Source organism: Pomacea canaliculata, linkage group LG12 (genome assembly GCF_003073045.1).
Source record: "Pomacea canaliculata isolate SZHN2017 linkage group LG12, ASM307304v1, whole genome shotgun sequence".
NCBI lineage: Eukaryota > Metazoa > Mollusca > Gastropoda > Architaenioglossa > Ampullariidae > Pomacea > Pomacea canaliculata.
In genome coordinates this window covers 2,228,124-2,250,629 of record NC_037601.1, presented here as the reverse complement: position 1 = coordinate 2,250,629, position 22,506 = coordinate 2,228,124, and the positions used below count along the sequence as shown (strand labels likewise).

The 22,506-nt window shown below is 39.1% G+C and overlaps 2 protein-coding genes and 1 long non-coding RNA gene across 3 annotated transcripts; 1 reads left to right on the top strand and 2 right to left on the bottom strand.

Moving 5' to 3' along the window:
* The first annotated feature begins 234 nt into the window (after window positions 1-234).
* On the top strand, window positions 235-2,176 carry LOC112577299. The gene has a single exon (XM_025260349.1). The coding sequence runs from the start codon at window positions 235-237 to the stop codon at window positions 1,309-1,311; it is 1,077 nt and encodes a 358-aa protein (XP_025116134.1). The 3' UTR covers window positions 1,312-2,176.
* Window positions 2,177-4,171: 1,995 nt separating this feature from the next.
* LOC112553182 lies at window positions 4,172-13,674 on the bottom strand. The gene is made up of 7 exons (XR_003096974.1): window positions 13,613-13,674; window positions 12,297-13,330; window positions 9,928-10,000; window positions 9,289-9,371; window positions 6,148-6,398; window positions 5,770-6,051; window positions 4,172-5,376 (listed from the first exon to the last, which is right to left on the bottom strand). It is a non-coding gene; the product is annotated as an uncharacterized LOC112553182 (long non-coding RNA).
* A 3,441-nt stretch (window positions 13,675-17,115) lies between these two features.
* LOC112576970 (ganglioside-induced differentiation-associated protein 1-like) lies at window positions 17,116-22,447 on the bottom strand. Its single transcript, XM_025259873.1, has 5 exons — window positions 22,292-22,447; window positions 20,470-20,662; window positions 20,011-20,181; window positions 19,180-19,389; window positions 17,116-18,134 (listed from the first exon to the last, which is right to left on the bottom strand). Exons 1-5 carry the CDS (start codon window positions 22,343-22,345, stop codon window positions 17,818-17,820), a joined length of 945 nt encoding a protein of 314 aa, XP_025115658.1. The 5' UTR covers window positions 22,346-22,447; the 3' UTR covers window positions 17,116-17,817.
* Between the last annotated feature and the right edge of the window lie 59 nt (window positions 22,448-22,506).

Below are 22,506 nucleotides of genomic sequence, written 5' to 3'. Positions count from 1 at the left end.
GGAATACATCTGATCCTGTAAATTGTTTATTTCTTTAGTTGTTTCTGCAAACGTTCAATGTCGTTACTGATATTACATACTTTAGCTAATTTAGTCTTTATTCACAGCCCGTTGGTGTAGTTTCCTGTTCTCACTTAATTTTGGATTTCATTTTCTAGCCATTGCTGTTATATTACAGTGTAGCTCCATTCTCACCACCATAACCTCCTCTATTCCAGGACAGTAGTCCTGACCATGACCAACACAAGTCAAGTCAAGACTAGCCTTATACCATGGGACAATCCACACGACCTGCTCTCTCACAGAGACTACTTGTTGGCGGCCTTCATCTTGAGCTGTGTCGTCAAGCCTGTCGTCGTCGCCGTCGGCCTGCCGTCTAACATCATCAACTGTGTGGTGTTCTGGCGCCAGGGACTTCAGGACCGCATGAACGTCTGTCTCTTGGCGCTGTCTGTGGCGGACCTCGGTCTGATAACTGTCACAGCACTTTTCAGTGTCAGTTATTACCTAGAACAGATTGATCCCGTTACCTACGAGGGGCTCTTTGCTTACTTTCAAACCTACATAGCTGGAGTGGGTCAAGGATTCCGTACTGCTTCTGGATGTATCACCATGGTGATAGCCGTAGAACGCTGTCTGTGTGTCATGTTTCCCTTGAAGGCGGCCTCTTTGATCAGCACTCGCAACATGTCGGTGGTCATGGTTTTTATTGGATGTTTCTCCCAGGTAGCTTTCTTCACAATGCCCGCTCGGTTTGTTATAATTAAAGTTAACAGTACCACGTCAAAGATGGGACCTGTCAGCTCCGACTTGTACCTGAAGAATCAAGTTTTCTTCACAATCCTAGAAAACATTGTGATGATGAGTGTAGTACCTATAGCGACTTTCCTGATCATTTCTTTGTCCACTGGCCTGACTGTGGTCAAGCTCAGGGCTGCCATGGATTGGCGGAGGAAGTTTGGTTCCAGCAGCGATGAAAGCCGAAGTCAGCACACAGCTGTGACCAAGATGCTGGTGCTGGTGTCCAGTGTCTACATAGTGACCACCATACCCTGGGTCATCTTCTACCTCGCATCCTTAACTGTGCAAGAGTTCTCTCTCACAGGCCAATTCTATAATTTATACATGACATCCATTGTTGCCGTCTATCACCTGCCTTATATCAATAGTTCCGTAGGCTTCTTCGTGTACTTCAACAGGTCCACTCGCTTCCGGAAAGATGTTTTAGACACGTGCGGCGGTTCTTGCAAAGTGCAGTCAGGGTTGGGGCGGGAAGTGAAAACGGTTAGTAAGGCACTGAATTACCTGTAAAAAAATCTACCTTGAGAAAGAGTTGTGATGGTGAGACAATGGGAAAGCGAGGAACTGCTAGGAAATGTTGATACGGGAAAATGCAAGCCGAGGGTAGCAGAAGTGAGACCTTCAGAGTTTTCCTGACCTACTGTCGTCACAACCAACATCTCATCGGCCCTTTCCTCTCGGTTACTCTAAGTTTACACTGACAATCTTGAAATTTGCCATAAAACTGTAACTGAACAGCAAAATATTAATGCTACGCAGCTAGTTATATATTTCTCAGGAAAACGAACATACTTTTAATCCGTTTTGAGTATTCTGTATTTTTAACCCAAAATTTCGCAAGTCATGAAAGAAGTCCAGAATTCTCTCTCCCTCCACACACACACCATGGTTTATTGTGTTTCAAAGATGATGATAATGGATTGTGCTGTGTCCAATGAAGGGGCATGACGAGGCACAGTAGACAGATGATGATATAAAGGATATGAAGGGTATGAAGGGTATGAACACTGGAGGAGCAATGTTCCCACTGACAGTGATGTCACATACTAGGTAACCAGAGGTAAGAACTCTGTGCTACTTCGAACATGGTGCGATACGCACGAATTATGACAGATATTTTAGTTTTTAATTCTTGTAGAATATTTTCCGTGTCTACTCTCAACAGCAAGGAAGAGAAATGCAGGTGTATAAGACAAAATAAAAACACATTTAAATCGATTTTAATTGTAATCGAAGGAAGAATCGAAACGCAAAACCGACCTAAAAACCGCTGGATGTGACATCTTTGTTGAAGCAAGTATATTGGAGAGGAATAATTCGTTCACAGAGCAAGATGTCATGTTCCGTCCACATTTGAATTTCTGTGCTACATTACAGTCGGAGGACAATTCTCCTGTCTTTGAATGGCAGCTAATACTCAGGTTATACTGAAAAGTATATTGCAGCCAGCTAGGACAGTCAAACCTTTAACAGCGTGTGACAAACTATCAGCAATGTACACCAAACATCGTATCCTGTAAATAAGAGCCCAGTAATTGAATTTCAATAACTGATTATTTATAATTAATAAATAATCCTTGTACTAATTTATATGTATTTTCATAATGTAAAAATAAATATTTTAACAACTAGAACAAATCGTTTGAGTTTGCTTAAAAGTTTAAAAATTACAGCCGTAGCACAGACAGGTACCACAGCTGTAAATAACGAAAAAGTACAGTGCGTCATTTGGTATCGAACCGGACAGTGTGCGACTTCAAATTTGGACGCTGCTGCTCTAACCTCTAGGGCAGACCAGGGCAAGGGGCGGCCCGCGGGCCGCATGCGGCCCGCCTCCTGTCTCTGACCGGCCCGCCCGCTGGCCTGCCCGCCAGTATATATACTATATATACAATACTGGGTAAAACTGAGTTAACTATATTAGTGCGGCCCTCTAAAACCATCCCAATTTCTCATGCGGCTCCTTGGGAACATTAATTGCCCACCCCTGCTCTAGGGTATCGGCTGTGCTTATAAACAATGAAGGCTTACTAATAATTCTAAGGAACTCTGGTTTCTTCTTCATCCCTATTCCTCCACCTCCACTTTGAAAGGACCAGTTCAGGAGAACATCGCACTTTGAAGACTCCTAATTAATCCAATTAACGCCTCGAACTCAAAATAGCAACGAAACGATTTTTGTGAAAGTTAAAATAAAATACTCGTGGGTGACATCTTTAGAGGCCGCTTCCTCCTAGAACCGGGACTGATGTCCGTTAGGTGACCACCCAGCCGCCTGCTGAGGTCGCTCGAGCATGGCCAAGCAAACTGTCAGACGAAGGAGACAATGTCAGAGGTCAACAAGACAACCGTAGGGAATGTTGATGTGCTGTACTGACTGTAAAAACTCGCTTTTCACTTTGTCAAATAAAGACACTTGAGGAAAATTTAAAGATCAGTGTAAATAACAAGGCACGATCTTAACCGGAGACTTGAGATTAAGCCTGGGTGTTTTGTTAGCATTAGAAACTTACTAAGAGAGGGAAGCCTGAAATACATACGGCAATAGCTGCACCTTGAAGTCAAACACAAATATTTACTGTCAATGTTCTCAAGAATAATTGGATTATTAAGAAAATAAAAAATAGAGAAAGTTGTTTGTGACAGTCGGAAACACTTATCTAATTACAGAAAGCTTAAAGCGGTGCAGAATGTCTTCTAAATGCTCTTCATTGTTTCTTTTTAAAGGGCTGCTAGATGCACAGTGTACATTTTCAGATAAAAAGATCTGTTGTTCATTTTAGTTTATCATTTCTAATCGTTAGACTGGCGTTTTAATAAAGGGGAGAAAATAAGTTGAGTGCTTTCATTGCGATGGGCTCAAGATGTTTAAGAGAAAAAAACTTGTGAAGAATTGCTGTAGCGATCATTAAATTCCTGGCCTTTATTTCTTACTGTTTCCATTTTAGCAAGATCGTCTTTGTCTGCACATAGAGGTGCGTGCGTGTGTGCGTGTGTGTGTGCGTGCGTGCGTGTGAGGGGATGGGTAAGAGGAATAACATCACGGGGCTGGAGAATCCGATCTTTGCACGTGTTGTGAATATTTATCTGTGTCTGTTAATTTATATTTCTCTCATCGTGCGTGCGCGCGCGTGTGTGTGTGTGTGAGTAAAATCAAAGATATTTAGAGAAGACGAGAGATGAAAGAAATGAATGTCCTATGATGGCGATCGATGTGTTTGATCGTGCTGCTATAAAAACTTGACAACTGTGGCGGCGAGGGCACTGTACTGTTGTGTGCCACACACATGTTAACAGGTAAATATTTATTTCTATTTGCCGTCAAACTTTCAAACGATGCAGTGAAGTGTCAATGCTTAGATTTATGCAGCTTTTATTTCAGTGATCACAACTAAAATAAGGAAGTTTTGGTAAAAGATTTTCCCAGAAACAAAAATCCCACCGTTATTACTTTAGGAAGCATCTTCCTTCCCTTGCAGTACCGAAGTTCTTGGTTCTGCGATGTGGTTGATATTTGTGCAGGTTAAACACCTATCTGAACCATTTCTTACTAACCGTTAGATTCACCAGAATGTTCTAAACGAAAATCAAATACAGATTACCTTGTGGATATGGAATTAACATCAAAACATTAATGCCATAAAAAAAGAAAACATGGTAAAACTGTGTATCCTTCATCCTACGAAAGACTAACTTTGCAAGTCCACTTTGCTAACTTTGATTAGTCGTAAAAGATGTCGAATACTCAAAACTATTGTATTGCTGCTTGCCAGTGGTGTGAAATACACAACAGGCTTTGCATCTTGTTGACTAAGCAGGTAAGTGGAGGTTAATTATTTTGTGTTTAATTGCACAGTTTAGCTTTTGCACAAAGAAAGTAAACAATTGGTATAGTTTTAAATCTCATACTTTTAGTTTGTTCGAGGAGTTCGACCTTACAACAAAATGTATCAACTTTCTTCAGCATGTAGCAGTGATAATTCTTAAAACGGTATTTAATTAATGGTCAATAACAAGAATCAAATATCTGTCATTAATGTGTCTTAACTAAACAAAGTCTGACAGATAGAGAGCTACATTTATCTGGTTTCTAGCTGATAGATACTTAACCGTCAGTCGTCTGTAAACTTCATATGTCCGAAAGGTTCATTCTCATGTGACTACCATGTTAACATTTTCTGTCTTTTTATCTACATCTAAATTCACGCCAATGACTGTGAACATAGGTCACGAACTGAATTATTTCCTGCGTGTTAACGCTTAAAAACAAGCAGACGACCAAATTATTATCATAGGTGACCGCTTATCTACAGCTGCTGTGATTGAGAACCAACTGTCAACTATCCGTTAATTCTCAGAATTAATTTAACACTCACTGACTTCAGGTAGTAAAACAAACCTGGATCACTTCCACACTTGTAGCCGTTAAGAGTAGAAAAAGTAGCGAACCTTTCTAATGAGTCGTTATGCTGACGTAGCGGTTGTCAAACGGTTTGCCGACACGTGCACGAAATAAGATTCATAGAAATCCTCGCCCCACGCAAGTCTGAGCAGCATTCAAGGATCCATGGTAATCTTGAAAGCAAGCGACTTCAGTTAGCAACAGTGGAAACAAACGCACAATCAGTCAAACGAGGGAACATTCACATTTCGCGTTTCTTCAAAAGTGGTCAGAATTCCTACAGCTAGCTTTCATACATCTGATTTTTCTCTATTGTAATGCGTGTCAAAATATTAGGTGCAAAAGAAGCATTTGTTAAAAAAAAACAAACTACAATTTGAATTCCGTTAATCAAGAGAAAAAAGATGGACAAGCCAATAAGAGGGTAATGTAATCCCTGACCACCAGTATCTGAACCACACACAAGTGACACTAGTTCACATATAATAATTTACAATACCAATATGTTACAAGACAACGATGCTTGTTGACTGTCCTTTACACCTTATCATCGCGAAGTCTCTCACCTTCACTTTCAATCAGTTCACCATAGCAACACTTCGTTGTTTTGCAGGAAGGACCTTCTGACGATGACCAACACAAGCTTCACACCATGGGACAATCCAAACGACCTTCTCACTCAGAATGACTACTGGCTGGCGCTCTTCATCTTGAGCTGTGTCGTCAAGCCTGTCGTCATTGCCATCGGCCTGCCGTCTAACATCATCAACTGTGTGGTGTTCTGGCGCCAGGGTCTCCAGGACCGCATGAACGTCTGTCTCTTGGCGCTGTCCGTGGTGGACCTCGGTCTGATAACAATGACAACACTATTTGGTATAGCTTTTATTTTAGAACAGATTGATCCTGTTACCTACGATGGCCTTTTTGCCTACTTTCAAACTTACATCGCTGGAGTGGGTCAAGGTTTTCGCACTGCTTCTGGATGTATCACCATGGTGATAGCCGTAGAACGCTGTCTGTGTGTCATGTTTCCTTAAAGGCGGCCTCTTTGATCAGCACTCGCAACATGTCGATCGTCATGGTTTTTATTGGTTGTTTTTCCCAGGTAGCTTTCTTTACAACTGCCGCAAGATTCGTAGTGCTCAGAGCTAATAACAGCGCGTCAAAGATGGGACTTGCCAGCTCTGATTTGTACCTGAAAAATCAAGTTTTCTTCACTATAATAGAAAACATTATCATGATGAGTATAGTACCTATAGCGACCTTCATTATCATTTCTTTATCCACCGGAGTGACTGTAGCCAAGCTGAGAGCCGCCATGAACTGGCGGAGAAAGACCAGCTCTTGTAATGATGGAGGACAAGGTCAGCACACAGCTCTGACCAAGATGTTGGTGATGGTGTCCTGCATCTACATCCTGACCACCATACCCTGGGTCACCTTCTACCTCGCATCCTTAACTGTGCAAGAGTTTTCTCTCACAGGCCAATACTATAATTTATACATGACCTCATATGTCACGGTCTACCACTTTCCTTATGTTAATAGCTCCCTAGGATTTATCGTGTACTTCAACAGGTCACGCGCTTCCGGAAAGATGTTGTGAACATGTTTGGTTGCTCTTGCAAAGGGAAATCAGGAGGGAGAAGAGAACAAAAAGCTGTTAGCACGAACCTTTATTGACTGAATAAGTGTCTCTCATTCGCTGCCTCTCTGCCCTTATCACAGCAGTCGCCAATCATAACAAACCCTATTAAACAAGGGCTTTCACTTATGTATTCGATTTTAAATTGGCGGATCTTCCACGTGAAAAAAATTTAGAAGTGAGTAATTAAGCTGTTGTTTCATCAGATCCTTTTTAAATATAAACTGATTGAAACAAAATAAAGGAGAGTGATCCCTCTCGGCCTGTTAGGCGAAGGGACAGAATACTCGATATGAATTCCAAATCTCCACATTGCCCTCTATTAGTACAACACTTAACAAGGCAACAGTTTGCACCTTTCCCATTTTTTTTAAAATCCATTTAGTCTGCAAACAGATGGTGTATGTGTATGTGGATCTTACCAACCAACAGACCGGAAAACGTGAGCCCCTCTAAAGGAAAGCCGAACATACACCGGATTTGACCCCGAGTCGCTTCTCCAGTGAAAACGGTCAGTGGCTGTTAGTGACACCGGATGACCTGCAGACCAATCTCCTGTGTGAAAGAGTTCTTGCGTGCGATAACCTGTGAAATAGAGACATAGTGAAGAGGCTAAGGGAAACTGCCAGCTGATAGTAGGACCTTATTTTTTTCCCATCCTCCTGTCCAGTCACAAGTATTAGTTTGTCGGCAATGATTCACTAGCTCTTAAAGGTCTTCCATGGGAGTCTTGAGATCGCCATGGGCTGACTCGGACTCTGAATAGCGATGTTAGTTGTTTAACCCTTTCCGAAGGAATCGACTCTTCAGGAAATATATTGTCAGTTCTATACGCTGAAAATAGCATGCTTGGTTTTTACACCCATAAATTAGAAAGTCGTGTAACAAAATAAAATATTTTGATATACATACGTTCGTTCACACAAATCCCTTGAATGATATGACGCATAACAATTCAATATTTTTTATTTCTATTTTTTATATATATAAATTAATTCATTTTGGTATTGCCTGAGTATTCGTGAAGATCACATACCATATAGACTTTCCGCTGGATCGGAAGAATCCAGTAGAAAACGAAATAAAGCTGAAAGGTACCAGACTCAGAGACATTTATTCTAGAAACTTCATGTTTTAAAAGCTTTAAATATCCGATAGACCTATTCCCTGGACCTAAAAGGTTGAGGGGATGAACTCTCTATTATTTCGTTTCTGTGTCGTCGATGCTTTTAGACTTTTGATAATTAAATAACCGAAGTTATTTTTCGGTTATGCATCTTCATGTCTGTTACCTTGGCTGAATTTTTATAATCTTTTTTCTTTGTAGAGATATTTGGTGTGACCAGTCAATATTCTCCTAATTTTACTAATCCTAGTTTTTTGAAGAATATGAAACAAGAACAGAAAACTGCATAAAAACAAATTAATACAATGTCTTTATTCGTTCCAGCAAGTGTTGGAATGCTACCCTGTGTGCAAACTTGTCTTGTTCCGTCCTCTCTTGAATGTCTCCACCACAGCCGCTCACGACAAGTGGTTAAATACAACACCACAATTTGCTACACTACCTCTCCTACATGGGAAAAGCTATTATTTAACTTTTAATGTTTTAATTTTTTTAATACTGATTTCCTTATATTGTCATAATGTTTAAATAGTTATTTTTAGGAATTTATTTTTTCAGAGTGCCAAAATGGAGTTTTTCCTAATTTCACTGTCTATAAAGTAAAGGCAAAATTATGGTCTGTTTGGTATCTTTTGTCTGTGTACTGTGATACATATAGAAAGTTGTGAAAGCATTTTCTCACAGTCCCTAATTCACACATAAGGCCTTCTTAGCTCGATGTATACTGTCGATAGCTGGCTATGGTAAATTTTAGTGTCTTGCAGCTCCATAAGCCTCAACCCACTATTAGCCAGAATCTACCCAGTCACAATGAATTAAGCAATATTCTTTTATTGATGACAGTCGTTTGTGTATCAATAAGTAAAACATAATTGCATTAGTAAGAAAAAATACTTTGACGTATGAGATTCGGCAAAAATACTCATCCTATAACAGGTGCAGTGGTGTAGGAAGATGCTCGGCTTCAGGTGGTAGGGTGACAAACTCTATGCTAACAGTAAACGAGATTCACATTCTTGTCCCCTCAGTATCTTTTTTTAGGAAGCGGCTGCCTCCGTCCCCCTGCCCCTCTGGTTCCTACGCCACTGAGTTGGCTAATAAAGCAGAAACATTATATGTTTGAATATTTTCTCAAAATGGTTACTGCGAAGCGTTAGTTAGGACTCTCTCCACAAAGACATGCAGCATCATCAATCATCATCATGATCCTCCATATTATCATCAATAATAGAAGTGTGTTATGCCTTAGTCCTCTCTCTTTCCAACCTCCCGGGGCAGGTTGTTTTCATATGACATGACTAATTTCACAGTTACTTGTTTCATGATGAAGACGCCATTTCGTGCAGCATCCGAGTCACTGCTCGTTGTCTTCCATTACATCACTGCTGTCGGCGTGCCTTTGAACACAACAAATCAAAGAAAAAAAATTACATGCAGAAAGACCAATGTGTCAAAGAAATCTAATCAGCGACTTCGAATTTTTGCAGGTCCATGTCGAGAAAGAATGTTAAGTAGTATAACACAGTTCCAGGCGCATGAGCATGTAAATGTTCGTCTCCTCTCTCCCGGTGCTCGCCATCCCGAAGAGGTCGTTACAGATGAATCAGGATGGATGATTCTTCTCCCGTGCGTGAGGGGTCACTTCAATCCCGCATACTCACTTCTTCGTAAATACTACTTACCAGAAACTTCCCATTACAACACAATCATTCGCTCACGCATGCACTACAAACTTAATTTTACTCTAGTTTTCCTTTAACTCTATTACAAACAATAATAATGTTACAAATAAAAAAAGATTTACGCTTCTACGGTTTTTATAAAATGCGTAAACATTACCGTGACATGACAAGGAACATAGGTATATCACACAGATTCCTGACTATTCCACACAAATACGCAATTAGACCCTCGGCTGTCTATTCAAGAATGAAAGGAATTCGCTTCGTTCACCTCTTCAAGTCTTGTGGTGACCTGTGTCCCAGCTCGTCCGCACGGACTCCACGCTCCCTCCGGTCAGTTCGCTCTGAAACCAACAGACAGAGACACACACACACAATGCCGTTAACTCGGGGGGAGGGAATCCCTCGTCGTCCTTAGCATCATCAGCATCACCCATCATCATCTATCAATCATCATTATCATCATAATATTTACAATTTTAAATAAAGTACTACTTGGAAGATTTCGCTGACAGAAATCAACTAATGACCTCACTATTTTTCACAAACTTCTTTAATTAGAAACAAATTGCAGAAAACACTTCTCTGCCTTGACATGAGTAGGGAAGCATCCAGACTTTTTTTTTTTTTTTTTTTTTGTATCTTCCATAAATTTACATCTAAATAAAATGTCAATCAAAGACGCCATTTCTACGGTAGAAAATTGAGCCTTTGGGTGCTCCTTTTTCGTTTTGTCAGATAGTTGGGAACAAAATTTAAAGAACGGAGTAAAAGCACAGCACGATCTTAACCAGAAGCTTGAGAACTGAAGATTAAGTGCTTGCTTGGCATTACAAACTTACTAAGATAGGGAAGCCTGAAAACTATGGCAATAGCTGCACCTTGAAGCCAAACAAAATACATTCGCTTTAAATTCCTCAAGATAAATTGGATCATTAAGAATCAGAGTTTACTTAACATTAAAGACTCACTAAGAGAAGAAAGCACAAAAACATAATATTATGGCAACTGTAGCTTTAAGTCAGAAAAAAGCCTTAATAATATAGGTCCTGGAGAAAAAAATGTTTTTTAAAAATCTAAAAATTAGAGAAAATTGTTTTGTAACAGAAACACTTATCCAATTAAAAAATCTTAAAGCGGTTTTAAAAATGTCTGCTTAATGCGCGTACTGACTTTTTTTTTTTGCGGGCTTTCAGGACACGCAGTGTATTTTTTGAAGATAACAAGATGTTAGTCATTATAGTTTACTACTAATCGTTGTGTAGGCGTTTTAATGATGGGGAGGAAATGAGTGCTTTCGCCACGTTAGTCACAAGATGATTACCAGCGAAAATTTTGGGACGATTGTTGCAACGATTATTAAATTCATGACATACATTTCACACCCTTGTTTTTATTTTTTTTATTTTTTTTTTTTATTTAAGCCAGTTTTTCTTTGCGTGCGTGTAAGTATACTTTGTGCGTGTGTACACACATATTGTGAGTGTGCTTGTACATATATAGTTTTTTATGTGTATGTGTCGAGGAGGAAGTATGACATCGAAGATTTGAATCCATGTGCTTTGGGGGAAAGTATGCCCGTGAGCTTACACCCCGTGTGTATGTGTGTGAAATAAAAAGACAATTGAATAACTCCAAAGAACAAAAGAAATAAATGTAATATGATGACAATCGATCTGATTGATCTTGCTGCTATAAAAGATTGACAAATTTGATGAGGACACTGTGCCGGTGTACATGGCGCAAATCATATAAGGTAATGTCCGTGAAAAACATTTTTCTGTAGCTAAGTAAAGGTGGGAGTCACAATATGAAAGGTCTTAATGGGGAGATTTTATTGCACCTCTCCAATCTTTTCACACTCTCCCATTGTCATTCATTCTTAATTTAACTTTTTTAACTAGGTGTTCTTATCTATATTGCATCTTCTTTTTTAACTTGTATTTACTCGTTATCAATGAGACATTAATCAAACAAAAGTAATAATGGCTGTAGTAGTCACTGCAAGAGTAGTAATACTTTATCCTGACATACCAGCTTGACAAATAAGCGTACGAAAAATAGTTATGTCAAACTCCTCGCCCCATGCAAGTTGAAGATACACGGTAATCTTGCAAAAACGCAATTATGCAAGAACCCTCTAAACAAAAACACAAACAGCCGGAACACCCATAATTTCTACACGACGCTTCATAGAGGCAATTAAAATTCTTACAGCTGGTATTCAAAACTGGTCAATTGCATATGTCGAACCTGTTCTATTATGATACCTGTTTTTAAAAAAAAATTAGGTGTAAGGCATTTGCCACAAATGAACTTCACCCGACTTCAGTTAATATAGCTCGGAAAAATGGGAGAGCCGCTTAAGCAGGTTTGTGACCCCTGAACTCCAGTATCTCAAACTAAACATTACACCATGGCATCACAATGCACTTTAGTTTATAATACGATACTTGTTAGGACTTTGTCTCTTACCTCCATAGGTGCTAATATTATCTTTACTGTCACTGACAATCACTATCATCTTACCAGAATTTCGGTCTTTTACAGATAATGGTCCTGACCATGACCAACACAAGCTATGCATCAACCAAGACTAGCCTTATACCATGGGACAATCCAAACGACTTTCTCACTCACAGAGACTACTTGTTGGCGGCCTTCATCTTGAGCTGTGTCGTCAAGCCTGTCGTCATCGCCGTCGGCCTGCCGTCTAACATCATCAACTGTGTGGTGTTCTGGCGCCAGGGACTCCAGGACCGCATGAACGTCTGTCTCTTGGCGCTGTCTGTGGCTGACCTCGGTCTGATAACTATGACAACACTATTTGGTATAGCTTTTTATTTAGAACAGATTGATCCTGGTACATACGAAGGCTATTTTGCCTACTTTCAAGCGTACCTAGCTGGAATGGGTCAAGGGTTTCGCACTGCTTCTGGATGTATCACCATGGTGATAGCCGTAGAACGCTGTCTGTGTGTCATGTTTCCCTTGAAGGCGGCCTCTTTGATCAGCACTCGCAACATGTCGGTCGTCATGGTTTCGATAGGTTGTTTTTCCCAGGTAGCTTTTTTTACCACTCCCGCAAGATTTGTAGTACTTAGGATAATAGTAGTGTGCCTAAGTTCGGACTTGGCAGCTCTGATCTGTACCTCAAAAATCAACTTGTTTTCACAATAATAGAAAACATTATCATGATGAATGTAATACCTATAGCGACCTTCATTATCATTTCTTTATCCACCGGAGTGACTGTAGCCAAGCTGACAGCCGCCGTGACCTGGCGGAGAAAGACGAGTTCCTGTAATGATGGAGGACAAGGTCAGCACACAGCTCTGACCAAGATGTTGGTGCTGGTGTCCTGCATCTACATCACGACCACCATACCCTGGGTCATCTTCTACCTCGCATCCTTAATTGTGCAAGAGTTTTCTCTCACAGGCCAATACTATAATTTATACATGACCTCATATGTCACAGTCTACCACCTGCCTTATGTCAATAGTTCCCTAGGATTTATCGTGTACTTCAACAGGTCAACGCGCTTCCGGAAAGATGTTGTGAACATGTGTGTCTGCTCTTGCAAAGGGAAATCAGGAGGTAGACGGGAACAAAAAGCTGTAGCCGACACCGGATGACATTCAGACCAATCTCTTGTGCAAAAGAGTTCATGGCTGCGATAACCGAGGAAAGCGAGACATGGTGACAAGGCCTCGGTAGGCAAAATGACAGCTGACAGTTCGACCTTCTAACCTGCTGTCAAATAATAAATAAAGTGCATCGGCATTCCTGTCATTGCATTAGTTATTACTTAAACAGCCATTTAGTCGGATTCTTAAATATATTGCCGCTGTTCTGTTCTGAAAAATTAGTATGGTTTATCGTCAGAAACATTAGAAAGTTATGTAAGAAACTGACACATTTTAATTAACAGGCCTATTGAGTATACAGCTTACATTCTGTCGTCTGTTAGAATTCATTGACGTCTGCATGAGTAGCATATTACAGATCAACCAACCTTACCTCCGGACTGGAAGAGTCCTAATCTAACTCTTGTCTACAGTTATCCCCCTTCGATTTAAAAAAAAAAAAATGCTCGAGCTGATCGTGACTTTCGCATTGTATTTCGTTTCACATCATTGACTTGTAAATACTGTGATGTGTAAGCTTGCCTGTAAGCTGCGATATTGCACGATGCAAGTATTACTATTTTTGAGAGTAATGAGAGCACGTATATAGCACCTAAGTAGACTAAACTGAAACGAAAGATGATCTTGCACTTTGTCAACGGAATACAATTCTTCTTGTCTTAATCTTACTTGTAATCTAGGAAAGAAAAAGCAGAACGAGAAGAGAAAACATTATAAAATAAATTACTGTCTTTAGAATAAGTGATAAATGCTGCATCTCTTACAACTCAGGTTTTCTTGTTCCGTCCACAGTTAATGTCTGCGGCACGCGAGATCTGTGGTGAAAAGTGAGAACAAAACATGCTACACGCCACCCTCTGTAACAGAAGAGGCTAGTTATATTTTAAACGTGCTACATAAAATTAAATAATCACTTGAATCATTTCTTCATATTGTCATTATGCTTAAACGAATATTTTTAAGCAATTCGTAAATTTTGCTTCGAACACACGCCCGTGCTTAAACTGAGTCTGAAAACTGGTGCCAAGTGTGATCTGCTAGGTCTGTGTAGTGTGATAGAATACAGAAGTGGGCAAAGTCAGTATTTTGTAACATATCCTGCTTAAGGCCTTCTTAGATGGACATATACCATCGACAGGTGATTATGGTACTACCTTTTAGCGTGTCTTTTAGTCCATAAACCTCAGCCCTCCAACCTACAGGCATGGCGAGCATTAATCCAATCACACTGCATTCAGTAATACTCTTTTATTTAATGATAATCATTAATTGTATAGCAACAAAGCATTCTTTTCACTTAGTAAAACATAACTGCAATAGTAGAAAGAGCTTTGACATATGAAAATCGACAAACAAAATAATTTCCTACAAGAATTCTAGAGGAGACTGAAAAGAGGGCAATTATTAAATCATTGGAAGAAGCCGTTCGAATATTTTGCAAAAATTGTTGCTGCGAAGGATCAACGCACGCCCACAAATAACGAAGACGCATAAATAATCCGAAAGAAATATGTTATCTATGTCTTTTTCTATTCAGACATCAGACAATAATCTAATGCAACTAGTGCGTTTATAATACTAAAACAATTTGAGCTTTTTAATACGGTAATCCTTTATCTTAATGGGTTGTCTAATCTCCGGGACAAAGTTCCAAATAAATGTCCATTATGACATTCAAAATTCTTTAAGCCTGTGTGATATTGTTTTCAGAGGCCATAGTCATTGGCTGGAGGCGAAGACACCTAGCTGGCAGCTAAAATCTTAACAGCATTCAACAGGTAACCTTCAATTCGATCCGTGTCTAACACGAAGGCGATAGAAATTTCCTCAGGGTTCCAGCCAAATATGGGAGGGTGGAGATACCCCACTCCATTCCATAGCCCCATCCCCCAGATGTGTGCACAAGAAAACTAAATGCTAGTTGAACGAAGCTAGAGTAATCGTTCCAATAATTTTTCTACATCTGGTGATTATCAACACTTCCCAGAAAACTATGCACCATTATCATATTTTGTATGTTTGTTTCCTAATTTGTCAGAAAGTAAATGTTTCCCGTGTGGATACGAGCTCATGGAACTGCACACAAAAGACTCGCATGAATCGATAGTCAACCGACAGGCAGCCAGTCTTTCTTCCGCGTTTGCTGGGTTTAGTGGGAAAGTGCTTCCACCTTGAGGTGATTTCGCACTATGAAGGAGACAGAGTGGCGAGGAAACCGGAGAATACCGCCGACTACAACCCTGCGAACAGGTTTCGTATACAGAGCCTCTCACTGCAGTGGAAACAGGCGAGTGTGGTAACCACTTTACTATTGGTAACAATGTTGTAACCACTATACCACTTCTGGTGACGTCTCTGCCCGTGCGGGCCGCGAACTCCGGTGTCCGGTGTAGGTCAGCAGCCGACTCCCGTAGTTTGATATTTACGGAGGTGTTTGGGGGCCAACTTTTTTGTTCTTGTTGGTAAGCAGGATTTCAGAAAATACTGTGATGTTTGGTCCACTAATCGGGCATAGGGATGGGGTTTTTGTGCCAAACTCTCTTGAGGTGGTTGTTAAGGTTGCAGTGTGCGGTCCTCAGGCGGAGCATCAACGTTTGTTCATGGTGTTGCCGTTTCTGGAAGGCGTCTGCATGTTGAGTGCTTATACTAGTAATATTATAGAACTGGTTTTCAGCCAAATAACAAACACAAGAGTCATCTCACACGGTGACAAAAAAGCGCGTGGATGAAAAATTGAGGAGTGTATGGAATAATGCTCATGACTATGCAAGATATTTCTTAAAGTGATGGGTTTTGAAGCCGGATTTAAAGGCTGCAAATGTAGACAAAGTTCGAAAAAAATGTGTGAAAATTCCAGTGGGGTCAGTGAAGCAAAAAGCGCGTCTGCTGAACTTCTCCCGTCTGGTGCGTGGCACAGAGAGGAGGGCAAATAATCAGACCGAAGAGACTAACTCGGGTGGTGAGGTGACAGGTAGTTCAGACAGATATGGTGGGCAAGGCCGTGGTGACAGTAGTGACGGTCAGGTCATCTTGTAATAATTGCGAGTTCGGACTGGCAGCAAGTGAAGCTCGCGAAGTAGGGGTCTGGTAAGCTCCGCTTTTCGCATATGGAAGGCGGATCGGGAGAAGAACGAACAGAGAATTGCAGTAAATGCAAACATGAGATTTTTTGGGGGAAAGAGACATGTTAACCCCAGAGAAAGTAAAAGTAGTAGAGGATGACACACATTTCAGTTTATTTGCAGAGGCTATTGAAAGTACTTCGGTTAAGCCGATTCATTGTGAGCATTCTCCACCTTCTAAAGCTTGAATTTGACATTTGTATGTCCATGCCTATGCATCTGCATTATTTTATCAATATTGTATCAAATTATAGAAATAATACATTAAGATTTTTTGCAAAGATCAGGGTTTATATAATATGTTATATAATATAAAGATGTTAAACTTTTAAGACATTTCAGCACAGGATGTGAATGTATAAATGTGTTACGAAAGAGATATGAAGTTTAGTGTGAAGATCCACTAAGCAATCAACAAGAAAACAGGAAAATGAAATGTAAATGCAAGGAAATGTAAAACTCCAAGACATATTGTTATTGGTAGTTGTCAGTGAAGAAGATCAAAATTAATAAATATCTTAATCTTTCTTCCATGTTTTTGAGAAGTATATATCCAATACTCTACCAAAGCTTCAGATGCTTGTTGAGCTACATCATGCCACAGAGCTAGAAATCTGAACATAAATTCTTTTTTATAAATTATATGCATGCATAAGCAAACAAACACACATGAAATACAAACAATACTTCCACCAGAATGTGTCTCTTTAATTTTATTTAATATCACATTTAATGGAATAAACCAATGCATATTCCACAATAATAAATAATAAAATATAAAATAATAGAACTTAATTCATGCTACTTATTATGTGTCAACAATGCGCACAGCAGCACATATTTGGGTTTGTTAAAAAAAAAAAAGACATTAAACCACCCGTTCAAACAAAGCATACCATGTACCTATGGCTTTGAAGCAATAGCCAGAAGGCTTAAGGCTGTGCATATTTTGGCTTACAGAAATTCAGCAACACTGCCAGCAGTTAGTGAATGCATATATAATTGATACAACAGGCACAGTTTCAAACAGACAAACAGCACAGGCACAGACCTACTGCAACTGACTCTTTGTTGCTGAAAGCCATTTAAAAAGTAAAACTACAAGAAAATGCAACATGGAACAAAATCAAAAAGCAAGAAGATTAAAGATTTGTTCCCATCACCGGCTACTCGAAAACATTTTGTACTCCCACTGGATATTAGCTTGTGGTACTACTAAGTATGCATTTCATTTCAGAGATAACAAGTGCTCAGCATTAAATAAATCCTCCATTTTTGTGAGCGTGATTATGCGTTAGATAAATCATGCTGTTACTTAAATTTCAAAATATCTTGCCCTTCTCCACATTTTGGTATCTGAATCCACCAATGTTTACACATTGAATTGTTTTATCGTTTCTGTGCAAAAACAAAAGCTAAACCAGCCGCAAGCCCTAATGCAACAAGTCCACCAATGAGAGGGAGGGCTGTCATGGCATTCTTCTTCAGCCGCTGTTTCATCATCTCTTTCCTCACATTGACTACCACTCGATTTATTGTGGGTCGCTTCTTCGCCTGCAGCCAATACTGATGCAGTCTCAGCCTCTTATTTTTACTGTGGTAACGCTCGCTCAGACCAAGCAGGTCAAGGCGACCCATCAAAACGCAGAGTGTGATATCTGCAGCTGTAAACTGCTGACCGCAGAACCACAGTTCTTTAGAAGGATCTGTAAAAATTATAATGTGGGATACATTTCTGGTGAAAAGAGTCAATAATTTTTTCTTCAATGTGCTAGCCAGTTTCTGGGTGTTGGTGCTACTACTATTTCTAAACCAACAATTTGTGCATTGGCATATCCTGTTGCTCAGTTGCTTGGTATTACACACCAGGAGGCCATAGTAATAAACCAAGAGCAAGTTTTCTGCCCTAGGACATGGGGAAATCAAGGGCAAGTCTCTATAGTTAATGGTGTCCAGACCCTATGGATGTTACTTTATCCCTGGTGGATGGAGGAAGAGGGAGAAATAACATAAAGCAATATCTACAGGATCTGTTCACTATACTTCTGAACTTCAGAGACAAGATTTTCCCATTGTTCTCGTACGCAAAGACTTGCCCACAGTGACATCTGCAGGTAAACTGTGCTGAAATGCCAGTTCTTCTTAATTAGTACTTCAGAACACTTTAATCAACAATAGCAAACAGATTTAGTTTTATTTCAAAGTAAGTCATATTTCAAAACTGATTTTTGTCATGGCTTTCTGAAACTCTCTAGCTGCATTTAGAGGGTTTTTTCATTAAATATCTTGAACAGAGTTTTACTTCAGATGATCTCTTCATGTCTTTATGTTCCACACTATTCTTATATGGTGATGTGAAGCCTCCAGCTTAGTTGTGCAAATGATACTCTCAGGCTTGCCAAATGGGACAGCAGAGCAAAAGACAGAAAATGATTTTGACAGCAGCATATGTCAAAGAGTCCACAGCCCTCTAAGCATCCACTACCCCTTCATAAATTTAAACAGCCGGTACCAAGGTCCCAATCTAACAGATGACAGAATTCATAATTGACTAAATCTACAATTAATTTTCTTTTCAACTCCTCTTGACTTTTCACATATTTTAATCAGCTGCATTCTAATATTTTCTACAACAGCAACCTAAATCAAATAAAATAATTCAGTTAATTAAAATAACAGCAAAATACAAAGTTTGCTTTAAGTATATTTTAAATAACTGATACTTTTGGAATCACTACTGGTATTGAGTACCTGCATCAACTTTGTTCAGCTGTTCTTCCACTTGGTCCAAAGTGGATTCCAGCTCCATCAGAACCCGCACAACTCCTTCTTTATCATCTATTCGGACTTTCAAGTCATGGATTGCACAAATCTTAGCTAGGTATGCCTCGCGGAGGTCGGGGTGAAGATCTGACAATTGCTCCATTTTCTTCTCAAACAATTGGAAAGAGACCAGAATGTCTGTCCAGAATACCAATGTATTAAATGGTATATTTTTCAGACAATTAAGCCTGCTTGCATAAAAAGATAATAATACTGATAAACTGTGATGAAAAGAAATAAGTTACTGTTGGCTAAATTACCAAAGTATCTGAATCTGAAAATACTCTAGGGTAATTACTGTTAAAAAAACATATGATAGCAATGTTGAACCAGAGACTATTGTAAGACAGATAACTGCTAGAAAAAGGCTCAAAGCTTCTTCCTAAAGTTTGTGTTTATGACATATATAAACAAGAAAATGAAATTGTAGACATGATACTTTTAATTGCCAGACAGAAGAGACAAAACATTTTAAGCTTCATTTAGAGCTGATAAACTTGCACCTAGAGGCCTTTTTACTAAGGTGCTTAAATTATTCTTTCTTCATGGCAAAAGAAGTCATTTTCAGTATCAAACACCACAAAAGACAGCCAAGATAAGGCTACTATTTGCAAATATGAAGTAACTTATTTGTATAAAAAGGTGTTTCATGCCAAATTCCCTTCTGGGTGAAATAAAGTGTTATATTTATTCTGTCAATGTGATATACATATACTCCTACACTATAAATCATTTTTGAAAAAAAAAAAGACTTTCTACCTTCCTTGCTTCTGAAGAGACATTTGGGAATCTTCAGACCTGAGGTGGATAGTTCAGGATTACAGTAAAGACCATACGTTATCATCACAACTGGCACAGCATGCAACAGTTTTCTCCATTTTACCACTTCTTTGCCAACTTCAGTGCTCAGGTCAGGAATCAGCTTGCTGTCTGTTGCGGGCCATTCCCCACAAATAGCACACACATTTAAAGAAGTTAGCTATTACTTTAAAAAAAAATTATTTCATTTTTTTTTTTTAAATACCCTTTTTTATTTTACTCTGTTCTGAAATAAAGGAAGTTGAAAGTTCTCAAAGTCTTTGACACTGCACCCATTTTCCTATAATTAGTTTGAAATTTCGTGTAGAGAATGATAAAAGAAAAGTCATTATAAAACAAGGAATTTATCATTCACTTTTTAAAAAATACGTTCCTAGATTTCCATTTTTAAAAAATTACCATTAGGAAATTCTCTATCAATGTAATCAACAATATCTTCTGATTCTTTCACTATCTTTTCGCCATCTTGAAGAGTTGGAACTTGGCCAGCAGAATTGATGCGCATATACCACGGCTCCAGCTGCTGGCCTTTGTGTACTTCAATGGTGTGTGAATCATACTTTACATTCTTCTCCTGTAGTGCAATCAGAACCTGTAAATGACCCATATATGCTTACCTTTTGTGCTTGTACAGAATAAATGAAACTAATTTCATAACACGGCATAAATCTTAAACAACACTCTGCAATCAAGGTCCTATGTGTTTTATGTTTACTTACTCCAGGAACACCAGTGGAGTCAAGATGTTCTGCTACTGTGCCACCAACTTTCCCCCCATGCATATAAGGATGCATGCACAAATAGTTGCTTGTGTGCGGGCATCATTTCATTTTGGTCACACATGCTGTGGTGGTTCTCTGAAATCTCTTTGTATTCATTTCTAATTGCAAACACATTTGATCTTTGTGCATTTAATAAAACAAATGACCACTTGAATGCTTGGCAGTAAAAAAGACAGTGCAGCTGCAACAGCATATTCAGTCGTGACAGGTGTGCTTCATTTGTACTGTTGTACAGCAGTCAATTTGAGGAAAAGGTATGTGTCAACTGTATACTGCATCTAACTTGTTTTCAAACTATACTGTTCATATAGATTTTGAGAGTTTTTTTTTTTAGAAGTGCACAGAGCTGCTTCTCTCACTTACACATGAGTGTGCATGTGGGTGTATACACACACACTCTTTCATATAATCAAATTACAAAGAGATGCATTTACAGGGCTACAAATATTTAATATACAACAAAGAACAATTAAGCAACAGTGACGAATATCACTGAGCATGGATAGAGATGGGGGACTGAGGAGTAAGCAGGACAGTTAACTTATTACACAAGCTATTTCCAAAACAAGGCATGTTTTGAGGCTTTGAACATCCAGGCTATAAATGTAAAAAGGGGCAGATAATTTTTAACATTAGGGCCAGAGAAGGAGTGTGGCCATTTGTGTGTGTGTACACAATCTACAGGAGTTACTAAAAGTGGTTCCTTGTATCTCAAGGCTCAAGTTTTGCATCATAATGAACATCTAGTTTAAATAATAAAAAAAAAAAAAAAAATCCCAAGCATATACTGTCTAAACTTTTTATCCTATTAACAGCCTGCACATTTTGCTTATGAAATAAAAAAAAAAACAAAAAAAACTGTGACCTAAAATAAATTTAGCTACAGTAGCCTGCATGTTGCTAGTATTGGGAGCTGTGAGGGGCCTAGCATCATAAGGTATTGATTCATACCTCCCTTGTGTGATGTATTATGAGAAAGCTGCTGTTGATGTTCCACAAGTTTGCGTGTTTTCTACCAGGCAGTTCTTGTTTTAACTCACTTTATTATGCTAATTTGACAACATGTATGTATGCCTGTAAGAAGTGTTCTAGACTTGTGCATGCTGTCCTTCAAATACATCATATAATTATTATTATCTTCACATCGTGAGGTTGTATAAGAAATGTTCATATAATTCCAGATGGCAATAATAAGCTTTTCAATGCACGTTCCACGCAAATACTTAATTTAATCTACCAGTAAAAACAAAGAACACGATTGATATGAACTGTTCATTGCAAATCTATTACAATATATCTGTAGGTATGTAAGTATCGATCTTTATACATCAGCGCTCGATCTTTCTCTCTGTATCTCATTTGCCCTCGCAAACGTCGTCATAGACGGAAACAACGACAATGAGTGCATTTCCTCAAACCATTGCACAAAAAAACATTACCTTCTGCGAAAAATATGAGGTCGGATGGTAGTACAATTTTAGTCGTCGATCCATGCCTGTTTCGAAGACGAATATCTATTTATAGTTGTGTTAGCGATAGGAAGAGTGCTGCTGCCGACGGCTATGTTTAGAAACGCGAGTGTCCTAAATCCAAGGCCAAAGGAAGATTCTAATATGCGTCCAACAGGGAGGAGAGCTTGCTCGCTGAAAATATT